The sequence below is a fragment of the Onychostoma macrolepis genome, chromosome 15 (assembly GCF_012432095.1).
Source record: "Onychostoma macrolepis isolate SWU-2019 chromosome 15, ASM1243209v1, whole genome shotgun sequence".
NCBI classification, from domain to species: domain Eukaryota; kingdom Metazoa; phylum Chordata; class Actinopteri; order Cypriniformes; family Cyprinidae; genus Onychostoma; species Onychostoma macrolepis.
This window is the reverse complement of record NC_081169.1, coordinates 19324215-19336825: the sequence shown is the minus strand read 5'-3', so window position 1 is coordinate 19336825 and position 12611 is coordinate 19324215. Positions and strand designations below refer to the sequence as shown.

The 12611-nt window shown below is 33.8% G+C and overlaps 1 protein-coding gene across 10 annotated transcripts in view; it reads right to left on the bottom strand.

Annotated features, from left to right (window-relative positions):
- The window catches only part of rap1gap2a (RAP1 GTPase activating protein 2a), a 97856-nt gene that overhangs the window by 16593 nt on the left and 68652 nt on the right, over positions 1 to 12611 (bottom strand). For 4 of the 10 annotated variants that reach the window (XM_058799099.1, XM_058799096.1, XM_058799102.1 and 1 more), the window contains 4 exons: positions 5478 to 5513; positions 3651 to 3683; positions 3166 to 3198; positions 151 to 375 (listed from right to left, as the gene is read on the bottom strand). In XM_058799099.1, the coding sequence (XP_058655082.1) occupies positions 151 to 375; positions 3166 to 3198; positions 3651 to 3683; positions 5478 to 5513 (327 nt within the window). Of the gene's footprint in view, positions 1 to 150; positions 376 to 1417; positions 2337 to 3165; positions 5514 to 7165; positions 7274 to 12611 lie in introns of those variants that run through there. The other 6 variants (XM_058799097.1, XM_058799103.1, XM_058799095.1 and 3 more) reach the window with 4 other exon arrangements.

The following is a 12611-nucleotide window of genomic DNA, read 5'->3' as shown; positions in this document are numbered from 1 at the left end:
GATATTACCTCAGACAGGACACTTACTTTCAGCTAAAAGGGCATATTGTGGGCATACATGGGTATTTCTTCAAATATGGATACTTTTGGCCCTGTAAACCTACAGTATAGAAGTTAAACATACTGTCAGCATTAACAAAAGAATCCTCACCTTGCCCAGAAAGTGTTTGCGATAAGCCCGTGAGATGCTGTTACACTCCAGCCTGTAGCCGAAGCCTCCTCCTCCTCCACCGGGACTCAGACCATCCTCCTCCTCCTCACTGAAGCTGCTGTCTGAGGACGTGGGCGTCCCGACTGGAGCCTCAGGATCCTCAATCCAATATCCACCAAACTGAGGTAAAATTACCTGAGGGTAGGGACCACCCTTCTGCAGGACCTAGACAACAAAGACAAAAAAAAAAAAAAAAAGGTAAGCAAACTCATAATTTGTTTCAATGATATTGTCACGAATCTGGTCTACGAACTTCCGTTAACCCTCCACCAGAGGTCACTCGCTCACCACATGGACTCTTACACTGCACTGATCGTTACACTTACACTGAACTTCAGTTCCCACAAACCATTGCACTCATTACACTCAGCTGCAGCCAATCACACGCTTACACCCGAGTCTGATCACACAGCTGATTCCCATTTCACCCCTTACATAAACCATGGACTTCCTCTTGCCCTCGGCCGAGTATTGTATGCATTTATCGCTGCCCTAGCTTTAGCTACTCTACAGAGCCCCAGTTAGTTTTCCTAGTCTAGTCTTGCCTTGCCTTGCCCTGCCCTGTTTCGGATTGTGTTTTCCCCTGCCTGGACTATTGCTTTCGTTTTGGATTTACCTCTCTTGTCTAGCCCAGTGTTTCCCAACCTTTTTTCTGCCGCGGCACAGTTTTGATATGTAAAAAATCCCACGGCACACCACTAAGCATTATAATTTTTTTTTTTTTTTTAAATAGAATAGTTTTTTTTTTCTCCCAATAATTAAACATTGCGTCATGTTGGTATTTTGGCTTTATATATGATCAGACACTTGCACTTAATTTCTGAAAATCATACACATATGGAGTTAACAAGGTTTTTGACGACAGAATGACAGGAGATCTGTGTTTTGTCCATCATTAGAACGGCCGCAAATCAGGCAATAAATTAACAGCATCACCTTTTAATCAGTTTTCAGGTTATAAAGTTCATTGTAGCCAAATGGGCGCTCAGTTTCTCTTGTTGTTTAATACATTTGGCCAAAATCTCACGATATAAAAGACGAACAGCTATGCACAGGATATTTAAAACGTACAAAAGTGTATTGGCTACAACTAGACAGCAAATGCTAAGACTCTGCTCTTTAAACACACAAAACATTAGCATTTATAGACAGCATTTCTTGAGTAAAGGAAACGCTGTACTTATTCAAACATCAGTTCTTTATTTACCCTTGCATTGCGAAGAAGTAGACATCCGTCTTCAAACGGCGCGGCGCTTAATGCTGAATGGAGGCGGGGTGGAGTTATGAGGTTTGACTGACAATTTGAGGATCCAATGGCGTTATGAGGTTTAGTCACAAGCTCTTTTGAATGCTTTTCATTGGTTAAATATGTGTAAAACCCACAAACAGACATAACGATGACCAATAGCACTGATTTAAAATAATAATAACGAAATACAATGGAGATAAGAAGTTTTTGATCCACGGCACAGTGGTTGGGAAACACTGGTCTAGCCCCTTTTGATACTGTTAGCTGTCGACCGACCCAGGCCTGTTTTGGATGACTCTTTGCCTTGCCTATGATATACCTGTTTGCCACTGTTTGACCCTTGCTTGTTTTCTGACCACGCCTTTGTATTTGTTTTGGGGCCCTGGAGAAGTTTTGACATGACCTGACATTTGTGTTTTTTTTTCAGTATCTTAAAAACATATTAATGGCTAAAGTCTGATTACACTGTAATCAGCACAAACTGGGCTACAATAATATGTAAGATTAGATGTGTATATGCATGGTTAGTGAAAAACTAAATTACAATTTTTAAGTCACTGAAATAAGGCCATAAAACACATACAGAATATTTGTTCACAAGACTTTTGGGAACTGGAGTTTTTGCTACAAAATGATGTGAAAATCATCCTGTTCACTCATTCACAGAAAACAATATATTGATTTAACTTTTGTAAGACATTATTTGTGTTAGAGAGGCTGTATGCGAGGGAGTGACAATGGCTATGTTTGAAGCTCCATATTTGAATATATTTTAAGATGTAATTTATTCCTGTGATGACAAAGCTGAATTTTCAGCAGCTATTACTGCTTCAGTCTTCAGTGTCACATGATCCTTTAGAAATCATTCTAATATACTGTTTGGTGCTCCTTTTCATAATCAATGTTGAAAACTGTTGTTCTGCTTAATATTTTTCTGGACATCTTGATGTATCTTTTTCAGGATGCTTTGATGAATAGAAAGTTCAAAAGAATGCCATTTATTTAAAACAGAAATCTATTGTAACATTACAAATGAAATGTCCATATGAAAAATATTTTAATCAAACTTTCATTACATTTATAACTATTACCTTTTAACAATAGCAATGCTGAAGTTATTAATGAAAGCTAATGGCTACCTATAAAACTATGGAAAAATAAATAGCACAGGGTATGAGATTTGTTGCCAGGGACAACAGTTTAGCAATCATTACACAAACATCTACAAGCAGTGATTAACCAATCAGAATCAAGTATTTCAAAGAGCCGTGTAATAAATAGAGACAATCTGTCCCTTTCAGCCTTAAAACACTTGAACATAATGAAAACCCTCTTGTGCTAAATTGCTAATACATAAACAAAATAATGTAGAGTACATAGAACTAGGCTTGATCTTTAATGTTTAATTTGAACTGTTGTGTGTTTAGAAGTATTTGTGTGTGTGTGTGTGTGTGTGTGCGCACGTTTTTGTGACAAATGGGTATGACATAGCTATTACAAGGAGAAGGTGACTTTTCAGGATGTTACCCCATGTCCCCACTTTTCAAAACACTTATAAATCACACAGAATGGAGTGTATTGTAGGGTTGTTGTTGTTGTAGGGCAATAGCACATACAGTTTGTACAGAATAAAAACTATTACGCCTATGGGATGTCCCCACTTTTCACAAAAACAAACATGTGTGAGTGTGTGTTCATGGACTCACATCCTCAATCCGGGGGTAAGGGATGTAGTCATCCTGTAGGAGAGAAAAAGAAATTTGATCATAGGATAACATTGAAAAGTCAACCACGTATATCACAGTCTGTTTATTGCAATGAAAAATCCCAAGAGCAGCATAGAGGAATAATATCTACACCAGAATATGACTGATAAAAAAAAAAAAAAATAATGGCAACAGCAACAAAAAAGGCATCTTGATTATTCTCTGCTTGCATTCCAATAACTATTGGATATAAAGGTTTTTAGTCTGCTTTTGGTCTCTCTGGCAGAATCTGAAGGTCATCATCACTGACCTTTACGTCACCAAATGTAAAAAAGTACTTGATGTTGATTGATGCTGCAGAACTCAAGACTGTGACTGATGTTTATCAGAATATTAATAGAGAAGAAAAGACCCACTCACAAACATGCACTTACAGACACAATACACACACACACACACACACACATTCACAATACCAGCCAAACCTTGTATTTCTTAGTCTCCTCAGTTTTGGGAATCTGCCGTGTCCAGGAAAGCAGAAGAGGGTTAAAAGAAGAAGAATAAATGACAAACTAAACATTAAACATTGTTATTCAAATGAGATCCCCAAATAAAGCAGCTCTGTTTACAGTCAATAAAGCCTCCAGAATATTTTTGTCCTTTTTTCATTTTTTTATGACTAATATCAAGTTATTTTGTCAAAAACTGTGGTTACCACAAAATTGTTTCCACCTGACAGTCCTGGAAAAAAACAGTTGTCTTAGAGATAAATAAAGGCAGAATCTCTTGTTCACTTGGAAACATTTGTAATGCTTGTTGTGAACCTCTACATCTAAACATTGCGACACCAGTGACAATTATCTGTAATATGAATACAATGTCAGATATTAAATGTAGCTGATATTTATCAACAATATTGCTGTATAACACTGTATGTAAGTCAATCTCTTTATTTTAGCTGTTAAGTACACTGAGTGTCCTACATGACAGTATTAAAAATAAACAAATCATTTACATAATGGCATTTAGACATTAAACAATTAAAATTAAAATTAAATATGTAAATTAATTAATACAATAAATTGCATTTACATTGTAAATACACATATTTTATTTATTAATTTAATTATTTCATATTTAAATTATTTTTAATTAACTTACATATAAATGCAAATTAATTTCTAGTTTTAATAAAATATATATATATATTTGATAACTATATGCAAAAAATATGAAGATATTTTGTACATTTCCAACAATAAATATATCAAAACTTAATTTTTGATTGGTAATATGCATTGCTAAGGACTTCATTTGGACAACTTTAAAGGTGATTTTCTCAATATTTAGATTTTTTTTGCACCCTCAGATTCCAGATATCCAAATATTGTCCTATCCTAACACACCACACATCAGTGGAAAGCTTATTTATTCAGCTGTATAAATCTAAATTTCAATAAATTGACCCTTATGAATGGTTTTGTTGTCCAGAGTCACATTTATTATGTAAAATTAAAAATGTTTTATCTTTTTAAGTTTGTGGGATTGTTTCCCTTTCATAATCATTAGGCATTAAGTGCAATTATAAACTGAAAAAGAAAATAGGAAATGCCCAACTCCCTGGGCACTGTAGATGCTACAGAACTAGGGATCTGACTAAGACACACCTTCAACTTTGATGAAAAACATCACAAGTACATGTGATCCATTGGAGAGAGACATCAGCCCTCCAGACAAACCCTTGCATCGATCTGTCACTCATACTGAGGTCTGGACAAGAAGACCGAGGGCTTTAATACCACCAACGCTCCTGCCTCAACATAGTATTGATCAGGTGATCTTAAGCTACCTGCTGCCCATCATCTACACACTCTCTCTCACACACACACACACACACACACACACACACAATGACAACAACACCATCATGCTCCTGTTATATAACAGGTCAGTATGTCCTGTGCCCAGTCTCTCGACCCTGTGGCGCTCCTACCAAACCCCCACCAAAGACCCACCACAGAGAAAAGAGCTGGCTAAATCAATGAGTTAGAAATGAGCTGGAATGTGTAATTATACATTCAGAGTAATCGAGGACTGGTCCACTGGAGAGAGAACACTTAGCCAGCACTCAAGTGCAAAAAAGTGCTGTGATTATTATATTATTATACAGTAAAATGCTCTGCAGCTAAAGTACAAAGTTATACTACAAGGACGATACTATAAGTTATACTATAAGGAATACTGTTATTAGTGGAATCTTATTCTAAAGAAGTACATGCACAAGATCATCTGAATGATGGAAGAAGTCTTACCTGCATCCTTTCCAGCATGTCGAAAAACTCAGCCGACTGAAAAAGAAAAGAATATTGAGATTTATGGTTTTGTGGTGATATCTGCATCAAACCATTTTTTTAAAAAATTATTATTATCTGCCAGGAAATGTTATAATCAATAAAGAAACAGAGGTTAATGCATTTTGACAGAATAAAAAATATACCCCAAAAATTATATTATTATAAATAAATTATATTATTTTCTATATTGTAAAATAATAAAAAAGCGTCAAAACTCGCACCGTTGTGAAAAGTCCGACCAATACCAAGAATCCAATAATTATATGTTATGGTTGATAACACATAAGTGGCAGATTAAAATTCTATACACTTTTTCTAAATAATTAAAAAATAAAACACTAAATCACAAAATCATTACATCATTTTAAATGCTACAGATGAAAAAGCATCAAAACATATGAAAATGTGAATATTTATTTTGAGATTTGGAATATTACATTTAACAGTGTTATTAAATTATTAGTTTTAAAGATCAACATTAAGTGAGCACAAACAACATAATAAATTAGCACGTATATAAGAAAAAAAAAAAATAACAATTTGTTGAGCATCCCTTATCAAAAGTATACACTACAAACTAAGAATGAATTTTTTTATTAAATTACTATAAAATTACTAAAAGAAAATTAATAAATACTTATAAAATAAAATAATATTAAATTAAATTAACCTATAATCTATATGGAACCTAATTGAAGCCCAAAATATACAGTACAAGCTAAGAAAAACATTTTTTACAGTTATTAAAAAAGCTAAATAAATAACTAAATCATTTTAAAATGACTAAAATACATTTTAAAAATACTTTTAAAATGCTAAACTTTAACTTTAAACTTTAAGGCCTGGTTTCACAGGCATTGCTTAGTTTAAGCCAGGACTAGGCCTTAGTTAAATTAACATATTTAAGCATTTTATAAAAATCCCTTAGAAGAAAACGTTACAGGTGTGCATCTTGAGACAGATCAATGGCACTGTCATAGTTGAGACAGCTCAAACGTGCATTTTAGTCTGGGACTAGCCTTAATCCTTGTCTGTGAAACCAGAGGTAAGAATACTAAAATACAATAATTGACTTCAGTATGATGAGAAAACGAAACAAATCTTAAATTTCAGTGTTATATTTCATTTTGGTCCCCAACCCTTTGTCTATAGATTCTCTGCTCACTCTAGACATTCCCTTAATCAACATGAGGTGCATCCTGGGATGCTTTTTAAACCATACTAAAGAAGTTCCCATGTATATTGGACTCTCAAGCCTACACTCCCAACTCCCACAGCAACACCGCAAAGCCTGATCATATCTAAAATCATGTCAACAATTACAGACTTGTCCGCAATCATAAATATGGAATGTGATACAGGTCAAGATATGCTCAATGCATTGTAAGTAACTTCAAATGCCTCTTTCTCCATGCAGACTTAACAAACCATAATAATACTTCCTTATTCTAAATCAAACATAATGAACCTTTACAGCTGCATTTAATTTATGGGCTGTGCAACCATTAGGGATTAATTATTAGTTATTTAAGAAATGCAATAGAGGTTTAAAGCACAATTTGTAGTCTAGACCTGAAGGGTTTATAATAAAAACAACTCTCAAATATTCTTTGCACAATATTGCTACTGAACCCAAAGTCTCTTACCTTGACAGAGCACCCCTGCTAGTTAAGAGGAAGTAGAACAGAAAAACATCTGATATTTGTTCAAAATAGATCCCCTGGGTTTAAGAATATTCCTGTGATTGGACAGAGTGTAACAGATGCAAGTAGGACAGGACAAATGCAGATCGGTTAATGTTTAACCTGCCATGGATCCAAGGGCAACTCACTTCACAAAGTCAACAGAGTAAAGCCCAGCTGAGACATAGTTGACCAAATAACCTTGAGGAACTGAGACCACAACATCAGTATAGGACACATGAGGGTAACTCCTTAAACACTATAGAGGAACGCGTGGCCAAAGAAGGAACAAGGCGAAAGAATGTGCGTATTTTTGGAAAGGCTTTGAAAGTTTTGCAATGCAAAGACCTTTTGACCTTTTTTGCTTATACACTGAATATTGACTTTGTTTTTGTCCCACAACCAAACAAAACTCACGAGTCACTAGTCCAATGCCTGAAGCAGTTTGCGTGTGCACATCAAATCAAATATAAAACATAAGAGCTACATGATAAAAGATTCACATACGTCTTAAATTATGCCATAGTGTCACAGTAAGGTTATGAAGAGACAGAGCTTATCTCCCAACACAACCTGTTAGTCCCACTGTTGTCTCAGACAAGATTATCACCCTACTCTGGATCTTTGAAGTTTCACCTATATTATAATGAAGCACACAATACATCCAAATATTCATTAATAGACATAAAAAGTCCCTGATATTTGATGACACCATCAATCACTGTAAAAAAAAAAAATTATATATATATATATATATATATATATACACACACATACACTGTATAAAATACTCCGTCCGTATATTAATCGCATCCAAAATAAAAAGTATTTGTTTACATAATATATGTGTGTATACTGTGTATATTTATTATGCATATATAAATACACATACATACAGTAAATATTTTGAAAATATTTACATGGATTTACATGTATATATTCATTAGTGCTGGGCAACAATTAATCGCGATTAATCGCATCCAAAATAAAAGTTTTTGTTTATACAATATATGTGTGTGTAGTATGGTATTATTTATTAGTATATATAAAGACACACACATACATTATATATTTAGAAAATATTCACATGTATTTACATATTTCTACACTTATATATATATTTATATTAATATAATTTATATTATATATAAATTAGGGGTGTCAACGTTAACGCGTTAACGCATGCGATTAATCAAAAAATTTTAACGCGTTAATATTTTCTTAACGCAAATGAATCATTTGATAAGGTTTGCCCCAAACTTCTTGCCGTCATCGCAGCACGGAAGGTCATCCATCATTGTGTGATGAGGGGACAGCGAACCAGTGTTGCCAGGGTAACAGCACAAGTGGGCTATTTTGAAAATACAGTTGCGGGAAAAATTACAGAGTCTTGGGTGGCGGTTATTGGGGCTACTTTTATAATGTACTGCGGCCGCCCAAAGTGTATATAGACAAATAAAAATAAAACAAAATAAAATAGATCCTTTTACTAATGTGTATCATGCCTGGAATGTATCCCTGGCAACGGAGAGGCGTTTGTAACATCACAAACAACGTGAGTTTCAGCCAGAGCACATGTTAAGGCTTCTACACAGCAGAAATAAACATGACAACAGCCACTATAGATTATATAAGATAATAAACACACAATTATGATAGGATATGGTCTTTATGTGATTTTGTACATCTGAAATGCTAATTTGTGCAGCGATATAAAAGGCTATAAATAGCATATTTTAACAACAGTAAACGACCAAATTCCACATGTGATCGCAAAAGGAAGTTATTACAAACTCTCGATGGTGGTTTGAAGTGAGTTCTGAGTAAAAGTGTACTATTAATCTCATAAATTGTCTTATGAAGCTTGATGCTAATATTAGCTCTAATGCACCTGCAGAACAGGTCCAAATCTGCTTCTTAATGCGTTTTGTCATAATACTTCACGTACGGTCTCAAGAAATGTTTTGTTGTATTTATTTAGAAATACTTTTGATAATAGTTGGGTAAATGTATACTGGGATTGAAGCGATGTGGCTTGGTAAATATTTAATTGCCAGTATAAAGGCTGATAATGGCTGAATAAAAACAAAAGAATAATGATAAAAGAATAATAAGGATTATGTCTCATACCTGGCGGGAGTGTGAAAGATTCTGTTTCCTTAAACTAGTTTGTCATGCATTTCTTTTTCAACACATTTACAGGTAAATCCTAGTATTTTAAATTTGCGATTAATCATGAATAATCATTAAATAAAAATAATTTTTTTAATCGATTGACAGCACTAATATAAATACATTTAATATATAAACATAACATATTTTTCTTAAATATATATATGCATGCGTGTGTATTTTTATATATTTAATAAATATACACAGTACACACTCATATTATGTAAACAAAAACTTTTATTTTGGATGTGATTAATCACGATTAATCGTTGCCCAGCACTAATATTTATATTCATTTAATTTATATTATATATAAATACATTTAATATATAAACATAACATATTTTTCTTAAATATATACATGCATGCGTGTGTATTTATATATATATATATATAATAAATATATACAATACACACTCATATATTATGTAAACAAACACTTTTATTTTGGATGTGATTAATCACTATTAATCATCTAACAGCACTTATATTTATCTCAGCTGTAAATAAAAAGAAAATACTATTTCAATCTGTCTATTTCAAATTTCACATTTAATTCAATCTGTTAATTGCTCTTTCTTTGTAATTATTTGTGAATTTTTTTGTGAAAATATTAAGTATTACAATAAATATCAAGTTCATTTCTACATACAGTATGCTAAGACATTTTATCATTTCTAGTTTCATAAGTTCCCATTACACCATGAATTAACAATGAACTATACTATATTGAAAAATAAATAAATAAATAAAAAATCTTAAAATGGAAGTGAATGAGGCCAATCTGTAAATGTTAACATACTTTTTCAATAGCCACAAGTCAGGAGTATATTAACATTTTTTTTTTTTTGAGTAAAGTTCATTTTTACAACTCTGATGCCATTGCAATGTATGCTTAAAACACTAAAATGACAGCTGAAATGAGAAGAAAAACATTACAGCTCAAATAATACACACAAGCTCACAGAATAATTCTTGTAAGTGCTTTTATAAATCTGCTTTTAAATCATCCACATATTGGCCTCATTTACTTTCACTGTAAATACCTCACTGTAACATCTATTTTGAGGGACGCATTGAAATAATTTTTGTGGTAGTCAGCAATATGCACAAATGTTGATGTTTGAGCTTAACTAAATAAAAAAAGCTGTTCATTGTTAGTTCATTATAATAAATGCATTATCAAATGTTTTCAAATTGAACCTTACTGAAAAATGCTACCATTTCTTTAATAAAAACACTTGTAAGTATTGTTTATTTGAATATGCAAGCAGTTGTAGATATAGAGGCAGTGGGGTAATAAAGTGTGCATCTGGGACTCAGTCCAGAACTGGCTGATAAACAGATATTACGTAAAGACTCAGACACACTAGAATGAATGAATGAACTGCAGCGGTGCAGGCGGTCATGCTGTGCCAAATACACACTAACAAGCCTCATCAATACCCCATCCCACAATAAACACAGAGCGAGTCGAATTGTGTTTCCCCCCATCACACAGGCGATCATACCTCTCTCCTCTGATTAGCTGTGCTCCTTAATGCAAACACTTTACAAAACAGGAAGAGGACGAACAAGTCCGCTTGGCAGTGTGCTCTAGCTCCACACCCTAAAACTGGTCTTACCAGTGTGTCTGTACTTATGAGTTATTAAGTTCTCCCATTCTCTCTGCCTTTTGTAGTTCTGCTTTGTGTATGACCAACAGCTGCTTGAACCACAGTTCACTAGACCTTATCAAGTCCGCACACTTGCTTTCCACCCTTTCCTCTTTTCTTCTTTAGACACTGGGTTTACATTGGGAGTGGCCACCAACTGTGTGAACAACACATAATTATATATCTTAAAGGACAAGTACACTGACACATGAATATGTCCTTACTAAACGTATTGTGTTTACACTCAAACACAGGTGTTAATGGAGTGTTGTGGGAGTGTTTTGAGTGGGCGAGTGTGTGTTTGTGTTTTAGGTTTTGGCCTCAATGTTTGGACCAAATGTCCCCACAAGAACAGTTAAACCTGAAAAGAGGTACAGTACATTGTGTTATGCTCTGCAAACACTTTTTTGCAATGTGTAAAGTGACTTTAAGGAAAAAGTTGGGAACTGGAAACTTGTTATGTGAGTTTTTCAATGACAAGTATATTTTATAGGGATGCACCGAATCCAGGATTCGGATTCGGATTTGGCCGAATATTGGACTTTTTGACGGGGTTCGGTTTCTGCCGAACCTTAAAAAAAAAATCCACCGAACCCTTAGCTTGCATTAAGCGCGCTACACTGGTCAACGTCACGCCGCCGTTGAGTACGGGAAGGTGTTTAAGGTGGACCGTTCGAATGCAGTATATGTGAGAAAGTGAAAATGGAACTTGTGAGCAGAAAAAGTGTTGTTTGGCAGTACTTTCAGTTGAAAGAAGGCGATTCAAGTCGAGCTACATGTTCAATTTGCAATGCCGATTTGTCTCGTGGTGGCAAGGACCCCAAACAATACACAACATCGCCGCTGTTAAAACATTTGCGTATTAAACATCCGAAAGAATACGAGTTGTGCATTAAAATAAAATAAAATGAAAAATACACTGCTGTGGACGTTGTTTACTTCATTAATGTGTTTACTGTGTTAATGGTCTGAGGATGGGAGTAGGATTCGGTATTCGGTTTCGGGTTCGGCAGAATCTTAACCAGTGGATTCGGTATTTGGCAGAACCCCAAAAATCTGGATTCGGTGCATCCCTAATATTTTAGGATTGGTGTAATACAAACTAATGCTAGATTGACACTTTTTTAAGTATATGCGGTGCTAACTAGTCAAAATAATATTAATAATAATTTTATTTATAATATACACTATTGTTCAAAAGTCTATATACACTATTAAATCAAAAATGCACAGTAAAAACAACAATATTGTGAAATATTATTTAAATGTAAAATTACTATTTTATATTTGAATATATTTTAAAATGTTATTTATTTCTGTGATGGCAAAACTGAATTTTCAGCAGCATTTCTCCAGTGTCACATGATCCTTCAGAACTCATTCTAATATTCTGATTTGGTATAAAACTATTTATTATTATTTTCATTGTTAAAAACAGTTGTGCTGCTTACTATATTTGTGGAAATCATTATACATTTTTTTTAAATTATTTTATGAATACAAAGTTGAAAAGAACAGCAGTTATTTTGTAATACTTTCTTTTGTTACGCTATAAATGTCTTTATGTTACTTTTGAACTTTGT